Source organism: Pelodiscus sinensis, chromosome 10 (genome assembly GCF_049634645.1).
Source record: "Pelodiscus sinensis isolate JC-2024 chromosome 10, ASM4963464v1, whole genome shotgun sequence".
Classification (NCBI taxonomy): domain Eukaryota; kingdom Metazoa; phylum Chordata; order Testudines; family Trionychidae; genus Pelodiscus; species Pelodiscus sinensis.
In genome coordinates, this window is record NC_134720.1 from 2,947,518 (window position 1) to 2,965,845 (window position 18,328).

General features: G+C 58.2%; 2 protein-coding genes across 2 annotated transcripts; one reads left to right on the top strand and one right to left on the bottom strand.

Annotated features, from left to right (window-relative positions):
• Positions 1–86: 86 nt before the first annotated feature.
• Positions 87–13,690, top strand: DNAJB11 (DnaJ heat shock protein family (Hsp40) member B11). Its single transcript, XM_075937307.1, has 10 exons — positions 87–263; positions 1,377–1,533; positions 3,014–3,111; positions 4,603–4,735; positions 6,978–7,120; positions 7,584–7,666; positions 9,402–9,459; positions 10,888–10,999; positions 11,372–11,531; positions 13,319–13,690. The coding sequence occupies exons 1-10, from the start codon at positions 139–141 to the stop codon at positions 13,381–13,383; spliced, it is 1,134 nt and encodes a 377-aa protein (XP_075793422.1). The 5' UTR covers positions 87–138; the 3' UTR covers positions 13,384–13,690.
• Positions 13,691–15,918: 2,228 nt separating this feature from the next.
• PROCR (protein C receptor) lies at positions 15,919–18,328 on the bottom strand. Its single transcript, XM_075937308.1, has 4 exons — positions 18,086–18,328; positions 17,438–17,680; positions 16,829–17,110; positions 15,919–16,676 (listed from the first exon to the last, which is right to left on the bottom strand). Exons 1-4 carry the CDS (start codon positions 18,207–18,209, stop codon positions 16,564–16,566), a joined length of 762 nt encoding a protein of 253 aa, XP_075793423.1. The 5' UTR covers positions 18,210–18,328; the 3' UTR covers positions 15,919–16,563.

An 18,328-nucleotide genomic window follows, 5' to 3' on the forward strand; every position in this document is an offset into this window, starting at 1 on the left:
TGTAGTGGGCTGTGATTGGCCCGCCCGGCCGGGCGGTTGGTGAAGTGTGCGGCTGTGATTGGCGAGGTGTGACCGGGGCCGCGCGCTGTGCCGCGCGCCCATTGGCCCGCTCTCTTCGCCGGGCTCCGTTTCATATCTATGGTTACCGGCGCGCCGGGCTCCGGGAGCCGGCCCGAGACCCCCCGCGCGCAGGCCATGGCCCCCCGCTCCCTCGGCCGCCTCTGCCTGCTGCTGCTCTACCTGCTGGGCGAGGCCAGCGCCGGGTGAGTGAGCGCGGGCGGGGCCGTCCCCCGGCCCGCCCCTCCCCCACCGGGCCCCGAGCAGCGCCCCTCCCCCACCGGGCCCCGAGCAGCGCCCCGCCCCCACCGGGCCCCCAGCAGCGCCCCTCCCCCACCGGGCCCCGAGCAGCGCCCCTCCCCCACCGGGCCCCCGCAGGCCCCCAGCAGCGCCCCGCCCCTCCCCCACCGGGCCCCGAGCAGCGCCCCTCCCCCACCGGGCCCCCAGCAGCGCCCCGCCCCTCCCCCACCGGGCCCCCAGCAGCGCCCCGCCCCTCCCCCACCGGGCCCTGAGCAGCGCCCCGCCCCCACCGGGCCCCCAGCAGCGCCCCGCCCCCACCGGGCCCCCAGCAGCGCCCCGCCCCCACCGGGCCCCGAGCAGCGCTCCGTCCCGCCCCCACCGGGCCCCGAGCAGCGCTCCGTCCCGCCCCCACCGGGCCCCCAGCAGCGCCCCGTCCCTCCCCCACCGGGCCCCCAGCAGCGCCCCGTCCCTCCCCCACCGGGCCCCCAGCAGCGCCCCGCCCCCACCGGGCCCCCAGCAGCGCCCCGCCCCCACCGGGCCCCCAGCCCTTCCCCCACCGGGCCCCCAGCAGCGCCCCGCCCCTCCCCCACCGGGCCCCCAGCCCTTCCCCCACCGGGCCCCCAGCAGCGCCCCGCCCCTCCCCCACCGGGCCCCCACAGGCCCCCAGCCGCGCCCAGCCCCTCCCCCACCCGGCCCCCAGCAGCGCCCCGCCCCAACCGCTCCCCCAGCCCCTCCCCCACCCGGCCCCCAGCAGCGCCCCGCCCCAACCGCTCCCCCAGCCCCTCCCCCACCCGGCCCCCAGCAAAAAGAGGGTGCAAGTGTAGACATACCCACACACACACGGACACCCTCCACACTGTTTTGGGCCAGTCACTGAATACGTCTGTGCTTCAACTTCTCCACTAAAATAGTTGTCATGGCACTGATTGAAACTCGTAGGTGTTCCAGGAGGGTGCCTTCACCCTACTGAGCTGTTCAGTTGCAGTAGCAGTGGTGGTGTTCTGTGGTTGTCTCGTTAGAAGTGGTGCATTTGTGGCAGAGGCCATGACTAGATGTTTACTTTGCTCTCTATTTCTCAGGAGGGATTTCTATAAGATTCTGGGGGTGTCCCGCAGTGCATCAGTAAAAGACATTAAAAAGGCCTATCGGAAACTGGCTTTGCAGCTTCATCCGGACCGCAACCCTGACGATCCGCGAGCGCAAGAAAAGTTCCAGGATCTGGGAGCTGCCTATGAGGTCAGTGAGTTAATAGAGTATCTGCTCTGAGTACTAACAAACATGGTTTTCCTGTCTGGGTGGAGTCTCTTCCTCCATCTCCTCATTTGCAGGAGGGTGCAACCGGTTTTCTAGTGATGGCCTTGGAGCTGTTGTTAATCAGGGAGAGTCAGCAATGATTACATTTCAGTGTTGGTAATGAATTGCTGCAACAAAAGTGAAAAGTCAGACAGGTTTATTGACTGGAAATGGCAGAGGAGTGATAGCGAAAAATTGTGAAGAGCCTGCCCTGTGTTAACCTGATTGCTGTCACTCTATTTAAGGTTTCTAGTAGAGGCCCCGGGCCAGCTTGTAGATCCCAATTATCTCATTTTTGGAGTTAAGTTTCCCCTGCAACATGCAAGGGAGGGTGTGGAATGCTTCCTTTTAATGGAGTTTGAAGATGCCTAGTTTGGATTTGCGCTAGCTATTGCAGTAGTTGGGGCCAAAGGCAGTTTGATTACTGTGGATGCTCAAGATGTAGCCACCTCTGTCGTAGCACATTTTCTTCTCTGGAAAACAAAAGCTTATTCTTTCAAAGCACCAAAACTTGATTGACTGCTCCACTTCAGCCACAAGATATAGGCTTGATTTGGGCTTCATAACTGGCTGAAATTCCATGACCTGTGCAACGAAGGTCAGACTAGATCAGGGATGGGAAATCACAAACAGCCCCCATTTAAGCAGTGCGCTCTCACTGGTGCAGAACTTCAACAGCCATCTCTCATACTTTTGGCTCAGCAGATCAGTACATCTAATTGTGACACCTTGCCTGCGTTTGGGACGTTATTCTGCCTTCATATGGCCAAGACCCCTGCTCTCCAGCTCGCTCTCTTTCCCAGAAGTGAGCGCCAATGTTTGCACCATGGCAGGTTGATCATCCTCTTTGGTGGCTTCTCTTTGGTGCTCAAACTTGAGATGATGGAGGCAGGGTGAAAGGTTATAAAAGGCTCTCTGGACAAATGCTCTTTCTGTATTACTGAGATTGGGGCAAGGAGCAGGTGCTGCTTACTGGGTAACGGGATTTCTACATCCCTAGGGGGAGTAGCCGTGTGATTCACAAAGAAGAGCGACACACTTGTGTGACAGACTGCCGAAAGGACTGTGTTTTTGAGCTCTTACTCCGCTGCTAATCCTTTTTCCATTAGCCCACCAAGAGTAATTGAAACAGCGTTGAATGATAGCGCGTCTGGGTGGTTTGCTGTTTCGATGAGATGCATGTGATATGGTGACAAGAGACTTCCAAAGAGCCAATTTCTGCAAAATAAAGATTCTTGTTAAACTGACAACCTTGGACTTGGTGCTGATTATGGAGTGGTGACCAGCACCGCCATAGTAAAAGTGATCTGGATCTCTCCACTGCCTCTTATTCCTCATTTGGGGTAAAGGCCGGGTTCCTCTCAAAGGCTTGTTTAAATAACCTGACTCACTAGTGCTTGTCCCACATCCTCTGCCCTCTCAGGTGCTCTCAGACGAGGAGAAGAGAAAGCAGTATGATACCTATGGCGAGGAGGGATTGAAGGATGGTCACCAGGGTTCCCATGGAGACATCTTCTCACAGTAAGCTGTCACCCCTGCAAACTGCTCTGCAGGCAAGGAACACTAATTAAGGACACGGCTATTCCTTCAGACTTCAGCATCAGACAGATGCTTTGTTGCTATTGTGCCCTATCGTGGCCTTTGCCCTGGAAATAAATCATCATTGACCGCTAGTGACGGGGTGATCTGACCAGCGTGTTCAACACATGCTTTCTAGTTGCTGCTTTCACACACATGCGGTAATGCGCACAAAGTCCATGTTTGTTCTCTCTCCCCCACGAACCGTCATTGAGTACTTGGCAGGTTTGCTAGTATGAGTGGTGGATGATAGATTTTAATTGCATTAAATATGCAGATTTTCTTGCATCCTTTGTGACGTGTCTGGTGTTTATTACACTGGCACAGGCACGCGCGTGTGTGTGTGTGTGTGCACGCAGCACCATGTATTTTTCTCCCCCCCCCCCCCCAAACTCCCCACACACACTATAATTTTAAATATAGCAAAATCTGACCTCTTCATTCAATAGTACTTCAAACAGCACCTCTCGCTTCGGGGTAAACCTGTGGATTGTTCCATTCTGAGAGGGAGATTATCTTGTCTGGATTCCACTGAAGCATCCACCCTGAGATATTGTCCTTGTCTGAACATTGGTACCGTACTGAAGGGTGTCCCAGCAGTTAGGGCTCTGCCCTAAGGCTTGGGGGATGCAGGTCATTTGCCTCTCAGTGCTTCAGTCCCCATCTGTAAATGAGGTGAATAGCACTTTCTGCATCACAGGGCATAAATGTTAGACTGGGAAGCACTTCGATACTACGGTTATCAGGTCCGTGGAAGTACCTTAGATGTGGTGCCAGAAATGTATTTCCACTTGTGATGACTTTAAGGAAATCTCCTCTAAATAATGGATTTTTGTTGGTTTCGGAAAGCACAGGACTTGTGTTGGTTTGACAGTGTGCAATTTGCTGTACAGAGTAAGGATGTTAAATTTAAATTAATCAGCTACTCGACTAGGCAATGCAATTTGCATCAACTATTTGATTAGTTGATAAGGGCATTTCGAAGGCGGAAGAGCTGAGCTTTTGAAATATAGCAAGAGCCCCAAGGAGGAAGCAACACCAGTTCCCCGCTGCACCCCTGCTTCCCCCCCTTTTCCCCTCCACGGAGACAGTGCTGGGGGGAACCTGTTTTTAAGCCAGCTCCCCTCCCCCCCAGCACTGGTTCCTGCTTTCCCCCTTCTCCCTCGACTGCGTTTATCAGAGAGAGGCAGCGGGGGGAGGAGGGCGACTAGTCTAGTCGATTGTCTGATAAGTATATCCTTATCAGATGCTAGGCTACTCGGTTACATCCCTAGTACAGAGCATATTATATGGTGGTGAGAAGAGGCTTCGAGGGAGCCTAATACCGCATTTGATCTCTGTGTTGGAACAAGATCTTGTTTATGCTGCCACATGACAGCATACATCTTGAACTTAGACTTCTTCCTGAATTAATGACTGTCCATTATTCCGTAGCTTCTTTGGGGATTTTGGTTTCATGTTTGGAGGAAGTCCTCGTCAGCAAGACAGGAATATTCCACGAGGAAGTGACATCATTGTGGACCTGGAAGTGACACTGGAGGAAGTGTATTCAGGAAACTTTGTGGAAGTAAGTGCTATAGTCTATTTCTAGGAGCTTCCTCACGGAAGCCTGGCACTTGCTAGGGATGGCTGGCCTGACTCTTGGTGGGAATGGTGCATTCTTAGAAAGAAATGGAAATGGGTCACTTGTAGCCGTGTGTCTGAGGAGGTATGAAAGAGACGTGGCTGAGAGGGGATGCTGGGATTATTTTTATGCTCTGCATCGCCCTGCTGCTGCCAGATACCCAGTGGAATTCTTGGAACCAGCAGCACTATGGGGAGGGCTGTTCCCCACTGGGTCACTTAGAAACACAACGGAAAGCTGCAGCAAAGAGAGGGAGCGTTAAATGAGCTCATTTAGCCTCTGGGGCGGGGGAAGGAGGGGCGTCAGGCGGCTCCATGGGAGCTGTCACATGGGAAGCCACAGAGGTAGCAGTGCTGGGGGGCTGGGCGGCTCTGCACACACACGCACTGGCTCCCACCTCCCCTGCATCCCTCGCTGCCTCTGTAACAGAGGCAACAGGGAGTGGCGCGTGTAACCGTGATGGTTAACCGATGAGCCCGTTAACCTCTCTCCTCAAAATTATGCTTCCTGAAGCAATTAACCCTTAACTTCCGGGGTAGATGTGTCTGCACTGCTTTCAGGTGTGATTGGAGCACATGGAGATGTACCCAAGCTCGCTGTGATGCTAGATCGAAGCTAGGTTGAATGACGCCCTTGAAGTATGCCCTGGGCAGGAATGGCTATCTTTGCTGCTCATGTGATGGGAGCTACCTTTGATCGACCCAGATTACTAGGCTGCAGTCACTCCTCTCAGCTGAGGTGTATCTAGGCCTTGGGGGTGTAAACGGCAGTGTACAAACGGTGTACCTGAACATATGAAACATGGCCAAATTGTAGCAGATTTAGGAACTGTCACTTGAGCTTCCTGAGCATCAACACTGCATTACTTTCCTTGAGCTCTTCTCTATAAAGAGATTGGATTTTCCCATCCAAGTAATATGTCAATAGACACACATGCATGTCGGGAGCACTTGTATCTGGACCTGGGAATCCTGTCAGACGCTGAACCCAGTAAAAACCAAGTATGAAACCACATTTTGAAGTGAGGCCAGGAATTGCGTCCTGCGGCATGTGACCACATAGTGCACGTCTCCAGTGACGAGCGCCTCGGCCAGATTTAAAGCGTTCAAATAAGCTTGTTCATAGAGGGGTGAATATGAAACAAATGTCTGCAGAGAAGAACTCTCCCCTCGTCATCGAGATGAATGGGATTTGGCCAGTTTCCCAAAGTAATTCATCAAAGACAGCCGCTGTTTCAGCCTAAACCTCTTTGGAGAGGTTACCTCTGTTACCTCTTTGGAGAGGGGCGTACACGCTTGGGCAGCAGGCTGCAAAGGAAAATGGCTGTAACAGCAGCCCAGTGGCTTCTGTGCTGCCTGAGCACTTAGTGTGGCTGGAACCATGTGCTCCGGCTCACCTGGCTCTGGGAGGAAGCTCCAGTGCTAGGCAGGCTGTTCAGCTGTACCCACAGCCCCTAGGTGCAGGGACGGGCAACAACGGAAGCTTTGAGTTGCCCTGGCAACTCCCATTGGCTGAGAACCACGGCCAATGGGAGCAGCGGGGTCGGCGCCTGTGCACTGCACAGAGCTGCCTGTCGACATCATGGCAGCTCCCAGGAGCAGTGCAGGGCTAGGGCAGGCACGGAGTCTGCCTTAGCCCTGCTGCCTATGAGCCCCCATGGTAAGCGGTGCTTGACTGGAGCCAGCACTCCACTCCCAACCCTCTGGCCACCATCCACCCTGAAACTCTGTCCAAGGTGAGAACCCCTCCAACACCCTAATTCCCTCCCAGACCCCTCACCCCTCTGCCCAAGGTCAGAACCCCCCCTCCCCCAGCACTCCAAATCCCTTGGCCCCAGTCTGGAGCCGCCTTTTACACCTTGAACTTCTCATTTCCGGCCTTACTCTGGAGCCATGAGGCGCTCGGAGTCTCCTCCTACACCCCAAGGGGCTGTGTGTGGCCCCCAGACTGATTTTAGTTGTAAGTCAGTAGCCTCTGGTAGAAAGAAGGTTCCCCACCCTGGTTTACAGAGCGGCATTTCCAAGATCAAAGGCAGTTCTTGTTCCGGGTGCAGCGCGTGTGCTGTGATTGTAAAAGGGCTTGTTGTCTAGAATGGTGCTCGAAGAAACCCTGCTCCTTGGAAAGCCTTGAGATGCCACCCGAGTGTGACTGGTTGATGTGACACTGTCGTGTGTGTTTCTTGCAGGTTGTTAGGAACAAGCCGGTGGCCAGGCAGGCTCCTGGCAAACGGAAATGCAACTGCCGGCAAGAGATGAGGACCACGCAGCTAGGCCCCGGGCGGTTCCAGATGACACAGGAAGTTGTCTGTGATGAGTGTCCCAATGTCAAGTGAGTGTGCCGTTTCTGCCTTGCACCGTGAGATAGCTGACTCAGCATGCCTCACAGTGCGTTACCCACATGGCCTACCCGGTGGGCGGACTTCCTGGGAAAGAGCAGCGCGTTTGATTGGTCTCAGGCGGAAGGGGGTTTGAACCTCCTCTTTCAGCCCCACTCTCGACCTGCCCATCCAGAGCAGTCATCCGGCATGGCTGTGCACGCAGCTAAAGTTGGACAGGAGTGCGGGTCCCCCGGGATAGGCTGCACGACTGGTGGGCTCCGTAGCTTAGCTCTTTGCTGCCTGTCCTGGTTGACCAGTGGACACCTTTCCCCCTCCCCCACTCTGGGCCGTGCGCAACAAATGATACAAGCAGCAGGAGAGAAGCAGCACTCAGGCTAGTCCAATCAAATGAGTGACGCCTGCCGGCTTGCTGAGCAGAGCACCCGGCCTTCTACTTGGTTTCTCTCTCTCCAGGCTGGTGAATGAGGAGCGAACACTGGAGGTAGAGATCGAGCCGGGCGTGAGGGATGGCATGGAGTACCCCTTCATCGGGGAAGGTAGGCAGCTCGCCCGCCCGCCCTACTGAACGGCCTGGGGACACGGGGAGATGCAGGCAGCATTACAGAGCCGTGGTGCTTGCGGTGGGGTATTGCTTTGTGCTTGTCTCTGTTAAGCAGTTGGTTTGTCTTGTGCATTCTCTGTCTAGAGACTGCACCCTCCAGTTACTGCTAGCAATGCCCTGCTTCCCCTTGCTTTTGGATTAGACATCTGGCCACAGGCGGGGAAAGCATTCCTATCAGCAGTAGGGATGTTAGACTAGTCGACTATCCGATAAGCGTTTGCTTATCAGATAGTCTTTTGACTAGTCGATATCCTGCCCCTTGCTGCCTCTATGGGGGAAGGGTTCTTTAAAGGCAGCTTTTCAAAGGGGCAGCTGCCGTGGAACCTGGGGGGAAGTGCTGCGCGGAACCCGGGATCAGCTGGGGAGTCCTCAGCTGACCCCAGGCTCCTAGCGGCGTGCAGCATATCATGGAGCCCAGGGTCAGTCCCCCACTGACCCCGGGGTTCTCCCTGGCTTTGAAATGCACAAGAGCCCCTGCTAGGGACTATCGTGCATTTCAAAGCAGGCACCCGCATACAGCCCGGAGTCCGTGGGACTTCCCGCTGGCCTGGGCTGTAGAGGAATTCTGCATTCCTCCTTTGAAATGTCCAAGAGCCCCAGCAGGAGGAATGCGGACGTGCCTATCGACTAGTCGATGGAAATTCTATCGACTAGTCAGTTAACTGCGTTTTAACATCCTTAATCAGAAGGTGGGCCTGCAGCATGTCTGCCACAACGCCCGGCTCTGTTCAAAGTGTGTGTGTAAATCCCCTGGCCCAAGTTTACAGTTTTTGAGCTTGAAACGTAACCGTGCAGACTATAAATGCTGGACTGAACCATTTAAATAAAACAAGCGCCAGAACAGGTCCCTGACCTTGTCGAGCTGGTTTGAACTCCTCCTCTATTTTCCTTAGTACTTTACGTTTAACACCGTACTGGACTGTCTTGGGGGCAGGGTTAAGTCTCTGCCGCTGATTGTGCACGTCCAGTTCCAAATGAGGAGTGCACTTGGCTGTTCAGTTCATCTCTCTTGCATTCGTAACGCTGACGTTTTAGAGCAGTATCATGATGCCCTGTCGCAGTAAGTCATTGGTTGGCTTTACCCATCCCTGTGAGCTGTAATGCTCCCAGTTTCTTACGGTTCGCTGTGTAGACTTTGGATAACAGCACAAATCCATATTGGCACAGTTCATAGCAGCTTTTCCTGCGCTCCTCCAGGTTTCTAGGTGTCCTCCTCTATCAGAGGCAGCAGCACGGCAGGGGGTGATGTGCAGGTGGCTCCACAGAAGCTGGTACGCACAAGGAGCTGGCTTAAAAGCTGGCTCCCTGTGTGCACTGGCTCTTGGGGAGCCATGCCCCCCCCCCATGTATAAATGTGACATTTTCAGCCGTTACACATTTACTTAAATAAATGCATTTTAACATCCCTGCCAAGGATGTGGCAAGAAGCTGCCGTATCTGTGTGTCAGTCTCCGCGCTAATTGCGTGCTCCCAAACCCTTGGTGCCTCGGACTAAGCAGTTGCATGCAGGCAGGGAGTCCTTTGAAAGAAGGGTGTGGATTTTGGGGGATAGAAGAGCACAAGACCATGCCCCCCCAGTGAGCTGAGTCTCTCTGATGTCAGACCAGCTGGCTGCTTGCTGATGAAGCATCAACTCTGTGTAACACACCATGGCTGGCTTCCTTCCCCAGGTGAGCCCCACGTGGACGGGGAGCCAGGTGACTTACGCTTCCGAATCAAAGTTCTCAAGTAAGTAACCAGCTTCTCTCCTGGCTCCGAGGAATGAAACTGACTAGTGGTTTGTGTGTCAGTTTTGCCCGCTCACCTGGCACCTTTGTCAGTTACCCACCCGCAGCATCCACGAGGCCAGGCTACGGCGGAGGCTGGAGTCAGGGCTGTGTGATGAAGGGTCTTGGGATACCCTGAGATAGTGGCCTGACAGTCAAAGGATGCTCCCTTTTTGCTTTGTTTGGCCCAAAACCTATGTTTGAACAGTAGCCGCTGGATGAACGCCATGGTGCTTTGACACCGCTCTCCAGAGCGGAAAGCCCTTAGCAATGCACGTCCCTCGAATGGGAAAAGGGAGCTGCTGGGTGAGTCACATGGGACGGTGTGACCGAGGTACCCCATGGTGCCCGTCAAAGGGCACAGACGTGCGGAGAGGGATCCTCACCTCTGTGATCACACGCCAGTCCATCGGCGCACGTTGTGGGAGTTCTCTAATGTCTGCCCACGTCGCGCTCGTCATTCTGATCACTGATGCATGTAAATTAGACATACCGATATAGTCAAGGAAGTGGGGATTTAAATAGCCCCCGCTTCGTTAAAATAAAAATGGCCACCGCATTGTGCCGGCTCAGCTGATCGTCAGCGCAACGCAGCAGTCAAGACGCGGATCGGTCAGCAAGGAAAGCCTTTGCCGACCGATTCTGTAAACCTCCTTTCAGGAGGCATAAGGGATACGACTGCTATGTGGAGCAGTCTAATTTACATGCCTCTGCCAGCATGGGGCGTGCGAGGACTCAGTGGGGAGCACTCGTGCCGTGGCTGGCAGAGTCGGGGCTGGCCCCGGCAGGCACACACCAACTCTGTCCAGCTAAGAGCAGGCAGTAGTGAGGTGTCTCACGGCTCGGGTATGCCCGGCAAGTGTGTCCTCTCCACTCTCTCCAGCGCCCAAGGTAAGACTCTTAGTAACGTGCAGCCACAGGAAAAGGAAACTGAATCAGACTAACAAACATCTTCTCCATTCTTCTGGGATCTGTGTGACCTGCCCAAGCCCCTTCCTTAGGGAGGGAGGCGTATAACCTAGAGGTCCTGACTCACTGAATACTTGACTTTTCCGTCCTGCGGCCAAATGGAAATATTTTTTTTAATCCGTTCCTTTGGGGCGGTTCTGAGTTTTTCCTTTTTCTCCCCAACACGTACAATGGAAGCGCTTTGTTCTGATTGAAACGAAACATTTGGAGTGTCCAAATAAAACACGGTCTCCGAAAGGTTTTATCTTGGGTCTTTTTTGGCCAAAACAGTTGGTCAAAATCGGCCTGTTCGGTGCCGTGAAAGTGCACGTTGATGTGATTTCTGGTGTGCCAAGCCAGTTCTGCTCGGCTCTCGCCCTGACTCTCGCAGAAGTGGTGCAGGGAGAGGTCAGAGGTTCAGGTCCCTACGCTCTGTTCACAGGCACCCGGTCTTTGAAAGGAGAGGGGATGATTTGTATACGAACGTCACTATCTCGCTGGTCGAGGCTCTGGTAGGCTTTGAAATGGATATTGCCCATTTAGATGGGCACAAGGTGAGTCAAGAGTTTACTTCCATGTTCTTTACAAGCAAAACTATTTGTTACGAATTCCCTAGGTCCAGGGACTCTGCTGGTTGCAGCCGTTAGCCACGGACCGTGTTGTCTCAGCTAGAGATTTAAAAAGCCCCATTTTGACCTTCTGGAATCTGCTCCAGAAGCTACCAGTGAGGGCACAATCCATGATTAGCTTCCAGACTAGAGCAGATGTGCTGGTATACATTGCCCTAAGCTCTGTGTTAATGCCCTTCCGTGTCCCAGCAGCCAAGTCTGGTTTTGTGGAGGATTGAGCGTACCCCGAGCATAGCCAGAAAGGAGATCTAGGATAACAGGAAACGAACGCTGTTCTCAAATTTCCCTTCTTTGTAGGTTCATGTTGCCCGAGATAAAATCACAAAACCTGGGGCCAAACTGTGGAAAAAAGGAGACGGTCTTCCAAACTTCGACAACAACAACATCAAAGGCTCGCTGATCATTACTTTCGATGTGGACTTCCCCAAAGAGCAGCTGACCGACGAGCAGCGGGAAGGTTTGTGCTTCCGAAACCTACCCCCATCTCTCAACTTTCTGACCACTGATCGAGCTTAGCCTTGCAATGTAAGATACCCACCCGCAGGGATCAGGGAGGAGTTCTCTCCCCCGCCTGCGTACAGCGTAATACAACTGGCTAGATGCACGGTGGGCCGTGCCTTGTTTCCTCTGCAACATCTGGTCTCAGAAGCCTCAGAAGGCTTCCAGGTGAGATTAGATGGATCACTGGTCCGATATTTGTGGAGCTGCTGCTATGTCCGAGGGACAGACTGCGCCGTTGCTGGAGATGGGTTAACACTGGACCTAGTCCTGCTCTGGCTTCTCCCTAGCTAGAACAGTCTCTCAGACTTCCCCGAGTTTCCCAGCATCTGCACCCACTTCTCTTTGGAGCTGGGTTTTGCTCTGGGGCAAGGGTGGAAGCAGCCCTGCTGTGTCAGGGAATAGCTGCTCTCTCCCTGGCTCTCCGCCCCTGGAGCACAGAGATGCTCGGGAACATTAAGGAAAATCAGCTACAGCTGTGAAAGTCACCGAGCCCCATCCTTCCCCCTGCGTCTGGTGCACCAACACCGGAGAGGGGATCTGGGGGTCTTGATGGAGCCCTCATGGCCCCTCCTGCCTTCCTCTCTTTGAAGGCTCCTTAGCTGGGTGAGAGGATGCGTCCCGCCCACTGCAGGGTGGATCTGTGTTTGGCCGGAATAGTCCTGTTCGCCCGTGTTGGTCTAGTAAGGACAAAATTCCGTTTCTCGTTGGTGGCCCTGGCCCAAGCGTTGCTGCTGTTTGTAGCGATACGTGTGCCCGCTTGGGAGGCGCCTCCTGAGCTTGGGCTCCATTAGCGCAAATCCTGCCGGGCGGAATCTCGAAAGACGGGAAATTGAGCTACGTGTTCTGCTTCCCCGGTGTCCCTTGGCCCGGAGTCTCTGCCACCCGCTGGCCAGAGCTGACGTTCCAGAGGGCCCCCGTGCGCGCGCCAGAGTGCGTTCCTTACAGCGCTTCTCGTTGAATCGGCTTTCTTGCGCCGGCGGAGCGTTGCTTCCTGAGCGGCAGGGATGTTCAGAGGGTAGCGGCACGCCCAGGGTTCAAAGTCTAAGCAAAGTGGCGTTCCTGCTGCTCTCCTGTCAGAACGGCTTTGTGCTCTTTCCGGCCTCTCCTGCTCCCACCGTGTCTTGCAGCATTCGGTGGCGAGGTGCCTGGTCTCTCGGTCCCTCCTTTACTACAGAGGCCCACTAAGTGGGAGACTGTGTTGAGACTGCCCAGAGCCTCAGTCACCCCATGCCAGCCAGTCAGCTCCCAGCCCTCGCTGTCGGACCCACAGGACATCCGATCAGTCCATCGAAACAGACCGAAACGTGGCTTGGCTAGGCCTGGCGCCCCTGGCGGCGTGTGAAGTCTGGCACTTCACTTCTAGCAATGCAGGAGGCCAGAGAACGTATCCAGGGTTCGGCTTTCTCCCGGGCCCCTAGGATCCTGGAGCAGTGTACTGGGTAGTATGTGCGGGAGAATCTTACGCCTCTCCTCTCGCTGCCGTTTCCCTCATCCCCATCCCCGTTAGCTGAGGAGGTCCCGGCCCTGCCATGTTTCAGCCTACCCAGAGCGGGGGAGGGCAGGTAAGAAGGCTTTGCTCTAACCACAGTCTCCTAGCTCCAGCTCTCCTTGCAGGAGCGTAGGGGTAGCTGAGATGGAGTTAGGCTGTTGCCCTGTGAGTTGGCTGGCCTGCCGGCTCATCACACTGCACGGCTCCGAGCTGCCCGCGGGCCTTCAAGCGGTGACTGTCCTTTTCTCGCCCAGGTCTGAGGCAGCTGCTGAAGCAAGGCTCTGTGCAGAAGGTGTACAACGGACTGCAGGGCTACTAACCCCCCTGCCTGGACTGGCTCGCAAAGGAAACCTGAACCCAGCCGTATCTCTCGGCCGGCTCCTCTTCCGCCCCTCGGGGAATGAGGCGGCGGGAGGGTGGAGCGACGACGGTCCAAGCGTGTTTGCGAAGGGTGAAGGTGTTCACGTGGTTTCCTGTTGCAGGGCGTAGCGGGTGCTGCCTATAGTTCCTGGGACTGGTGCAGGGAGCAAAGCCCCCGAGCAAACGAGTGGGGGCGTGGGGGTGTTCAACTCAGTGCAAATTGGAATGTCTGGTTTTTAAATATATTTTGATGTTACTTTTCTGGACCCTCTCAAAGCATTTTGCTCCTTGCTTTGTGTGTCTTGCTGTGATCTCCCCTGAGGTTTTCTCTCTGACACTCCGCCACCTCTTCTCTCCCCGGGCTGGGCCGCATTATAGCTCCTGACTCCTCTCACCTCCCTTTCTGTTGGGAGCCAAGAGGGAGAGGCTGTAAATCTGTGGGCTGGAGTTCGGGGGCGGACAGGTCCTCCCTGACCCCCTCGATGCCCAAACCAGTCTTTTGCCTGCAAAATTCAGGCTTCCAGCCAGGCCCGTGTCTTGTCCGAAGAGCTCAGCTGTCCCCTGGCCCTTTCTGCACGTTGCAGGGCTCTAAAAACCCAGCCCCTTCCCTCCCGGGCCCAGGCGAGTGCTCGCTGAGGTATTCACCCCACCCTGGCTTGGTTGGATTGCTATCCCCGGCAGAGAACCGCTGGCCCTGCGAGGACTGAACAAACCTTCCTGGTGTTCAATGGCACTTGACTGGCTCTGCGGCCAAGCAGCACTGGCTCTGAAGGAGGCTCTGTCCTAATGCAAATGGATGTGTCCTGCGAGCTGTGCAGCATCTGAACGGCGGGTGGGAGGGGGCCGTGCTGCTGGGCTGGGAGCGGGTCGCAGGCCCTTGCTGGTGGCCCTGGGAGGGACCATGGGGCTGGCCGGGGTGGCGTGCCATCAGACGCGGTCCCAGACAAAGCCTTGGAGCGCATGCGGACGGAGAAGCCGGCTGCGGGGCACCTCGCTCCATGCAGGTAGGGACAGCCGGCTATTCCTTCCTTTCCCCTGCTCCGCTCTGGGCTCGTGGGACAGGGCCGGGCCGGAGCAGCAGAGCCGCCCGTACACGCGCTCCTGCTCCGTGGGCGTCGGTGCTGCTTTCCTCTGCCCGGAGACGCCAACGCCCCCGGCCCACTACACGCTGGAGCCCTGGGGGGGAGGGACTTTGGGGGCTTGGTGCTAGAGGCACAAGAGCGGGGGTGGGGAGGTTCAAGCTCAGTTTCCAGTAGACCCTGCGCGGTGCAAACCTCATGCCCTTGGGAAGAGCTCGGTGACTCTGCCCCGTGTGGCTCTTGGTGCCTCTGCTGCAGCTGGGCTCCTCCCCAGCTCCCTAGCACCGTGGTGCTTCCTCGGGCTTCGCTCCAGTCTAGCGCACAACGGAGTGACAGCAGGTGGGGCGAGGCAGAGACCCCTCCGCTGGCTGTGCCGCTAGGCCTCCGCGCTTCCCGGCAGGCACGTTCCCCGTGGTGCGCTGCTCCTGCTGCGCCTGGCCTCGCTGCGGGATGCTACCCTGCCCCCCGCCGCGGCGGCACTAGTGCCCGGAGCCAGAAGCTGCTGGGCAGAAATGCAGCAGGAAGAGCAGACATCCTGGAAGCAGGAAGCCACAGCTCCTTGGCCGTTTCCTGTTCTGACGGTGAAAGGCCGGGTGTTTGGAGGCGGCGTGGGCAGAACCCACGCCGGGCTCTCCCCATCGCCCTCCCTTTCCAACCTCCGTGCTGGGCAGGGGCTGGGCATTTTGGGAGCAGGCCCAAATTGAGCCAGCCCAGTTGGCGGGTGTTGTCCTGAACTCCTGCCCCACACCAGCAGCGGCGCAACCAGAGAGGAGTGAATAAAACCCAGCCCCAAGCCGCCTGCACCCGGTTAAGAATTCCACATCTGCCCGAGGGGCGCTCTCAGCCATTCCCGTTAAATCTTCCCACAAATGTACGGCCCTGTCTCATCTGTCCCGGTGCCCCCTGCCTCTGGCCTGGCACCAGGCGGGGGCGGACAACATGGCAAACCTCATTGTGCCAGAAAGCTGCCCCTTTTCCGGGGGTGGGGAGGCGTGTGCGGACAATACGCTTCCGGGCAGGAGGGAGAACGGGCGCGTTTTGCTCGGGCAGGGTGAGACCCATTTTGGCCTGAGATTTCAGCTCCGGGTTCCCACTCTCCTCCACGGATCCGCTTTCCGTGTGCGGTTCTGTCTGTGACACCCAGGCCTGTTGGTTCAATCGGAGGCTCGGAGCCGGCCTCTGAGGCCCCCTTGTGTTTGAAATCTTGTCCAGCGCGTTTCTGTTCCCTAAAGGAGTCTCGCCTCGCTCCTCCACAATCACACTAGCTGCGGGGTAGGACACCCACAACCCCCCCCACACACCCCCCTCCGCTCCCCTTCCCGCCACGAATCGGGCTTGTGGGAAAGCCCAGTTTGCATCTGAGCGCTGGGCTGCAGACCCCCCGGGCGCACGCCTTGAGGAAAGGAGAAGGCGAGTCAAACACAGGCAGCGTTTATTAGCGCGGTAGAGCCCGTGGGCGCTAAGCCGGCTTGTGCTTTGGGGGCCAAAGGCTCTGGGCCCTCAGGAGGTGATCTGCAGGGCTGTGTGGGGCCAGGCCTCCCGGTGCTTCCTACCAAGGCCCCCCCCCCCCCCCCCCCGGCTGAGCCACTGGCTGGGTAGCCGGGGCGGACGGGCTCTCCTCGGGCTGCACCTCCCCAGATTCAGGCGAACAGAGAACCATCCTTGCCCAGCTGAGCGCCAAGGCTCAGGCCACCCGGCCCCCACCTGCCCCCTTGCCCAGCCAGTGGCCACGTGCTGGGAGCAGCTGTGGGGCCTTGCCAAGGAGTCAGGCAGGGCTCCCCCCACACACACACCCCGCCAAAAGGGAGGGGCTGGCTGGAGTTCCAGCTGCGCTCCCCCCCCCCCAAACACTCCAGAAACCCTCATCGATGTACCAGCCCTCCCCGCAGATCCTGCGAAGGTCCCGGCTGCGGCTCCAGCCCCGCACCCCACCCCAAGGCTGGCGGGCGATCCACACCAGATCGGGGGGGGAGCGAGCAGCGTTCCCCTCCCTCACCGGGAAGCAGCAACAGCAGAAATGTCCCCCCACGCACACGCTGCGCCGGCTGGGGCGGCCGCCGCTATCTCTGCCGTCCTGTGCAGAGGAAGACTCCCACGGCCACGGCTGCCAGGGCGAAGGCCCCGAAGGTGAGGCCCAGCGCTAGAGGTGTGTGCGAGCGCCCGTGCTGTCCGGCTGCAAGACACAAGAGGTGCAGGCTCAGCCAGGGCCGGGCTCCATCCCACGGCCGGGGAGGGGTTGTACCGTGGGGCCAGCGAGGGCAGCCGTTGCCCCTCCTCGGCTGCAGGCCTGGCCCCTTGGCCCGCTCCCGGAACCCCCTCGCGTACCAGGCCTGGCTCCCTCCATCTTGCTGTGCCGCCTCAGGAACTCCACGCAGGTGGTCTCCAGGAAGGCCTGCAGCCCGGAGGTGGTCTCTGGGTACCGGTTCACCTGGGCCTGGACGAACGTGGCCAGCGCGTCCCCCTCCTTGGGCCGGGCCAGCGCCCAGCTGGCATTGGCCACCTGGAAGCTCAGCAAGTCGTCTCCGTTGAGGGCCACTTCGTAGAAGCTGCGGGCCGTGCCGTCCGGGGCGAGCTGGCAGCCCAGCAGGCAACGCAGGTGCAGGGGGTCTGGGGGGCAGAGCCCGAGGGGTCAGGCTGGCATGGGCGAGGCGAGTATCCCAACCTGCTCTGGGGGGGAAGGGGGCACCCAGCAGCACCCTCCCCATTGCTGGCTGCTCCCGGCACCGAGCGTGTTCCCTCCTCTTCCCTCCATCCTGGCCCCTATGCCCACCGGCTTTCCCCCACTACTCCCCGCCCCAGCTCCCCCACCTAACTGCCTTTGCTCGCCTCAGCTGTGACTCGGGGCCACCCCAAGATCTAAGTCCCCACCGGCAGAGGTTCTGGCTGCTGCCCCCCTCGTGCCATGCCAGCTGTCAGCGCCCCCCCAGCACTCACACGGCACCTTGCGCTCCCCGGCGATCACCCGCACGAAGCCGTGGAAGGCCTGTAAGTAACCCCGCAGGCTGTCGGCCCGCTCCTGCCAGCGGGCCGGGGGCTCCAGCGGTTGCAGCTGGCTGGCGTTGAAGCCGCGCAGGCTGTGGGTGGGCGCGCCGTCCAGGGAGGCGTTCCCCCAGAACTCCACGGCGCCGCTGCTGTCGGGGAAGCGGGCGAGCTGCAGCATGGTGAAGGTGGACAGCGCTGGGAGGACAGGCACGCGGAGTCAGAGGGGGCCGGGGGCAACCTCCCCCCACTCCCGCCAGCCCCCCCCCGCTCTGGGCACCCGCACCTGGCTGCTCATCCCGGTTCCCCCTGCTCACCCCCCCTTGTGAGGGCTGCTGCCCCCCAGGCCTGGCCGTGCCAGCACGGCTGGTCTCTCCCGGCAGGAGCCCTCTCAGACCTGCCGGCACCGGCCTTTCCTGTGGGCTCCCAGTGCAGGAAACCCCTCCAAGCCGGCCGGGGACCTGTGGCTTCCCCGTGTCTCAGGGGCTGTCGCGACATCTGCAGGGGAGCCCTGACCTGAGCCCCCGGCCCTGGACCGCACGGCCGGGAATCCGAGGGAGCCGCAGGGGCCAGGTCGGCAGGAGGTGCTGGGGCCCCGCTTACCTGCCCCGTCTCCCCAGCAGCCGAGGAGCAGCAGGAGCAGCATTCCCGCAGGCAGGCGGGGGGGGCGTCCGCTGCTGGGGCCCAGCGGGGCACCGCGGGGGGTCCCGCAGCCTGGTGCAGCCATGACAGGGGCTCCGTACCCCTGAGCCAAGCAGTGCCGTGGAGGCAAGTGCAGGGGCAGGGCTGCGGGGCAGTCGGGGCTGTGGGAGGGAGCCGGGGCTGGCAGGGAGGAAGAGGGTGGGA

Excerpts from the sequence above, each read along its gene's own strand:
- DNAJB11 (XM_075937307.1), top strand. The coding sequence starts at position 139 with ATGGTTACCGGCGCGCCGGGCTCCGGGAGCCGGCCCGAGACCCCCCGC. Across the intron at positions 1,534-3,013 it reads ATCTGGGAGCTGCCTATGAG|GTGCTCTCAGACGAGGAGAA; the intron begins GTCAGTGAGTTA and ends CTGCCCTCTCAG. Across the intron at positions 9,460-10,887 it reads TTCCGAATCAAAGTTCTCAA|GCACCCGGTCTTTGAAAGGA; the intron begins GTAAGTAACCAG and ends CTCTGTTCACAG.
- PROCR (XM_075937308.1), bottom strand. The coding sequence starts at position 18,209 with ATGGCTGCACCAGGCTGCGGGACCCCCCGCGGTGCCCCGCTGGGCCCC. Across the intron at positions 17,111-17,437 it reads CGGGGAGCGCAAGGTGCCGT|ACCCCCTGCACCTGCGTTGC; the intron begins GTGAGTGCTGGG and ends TCTGCCCCCCAG. Across the intron at positions 16,677-16,828 it reads GATGGAGGGAGCCAGGCCTG|CCGGACAGCACGGGCGCTCG; the intron begins GTACGCGAGGGG and ends TGTGTCTTGCAG.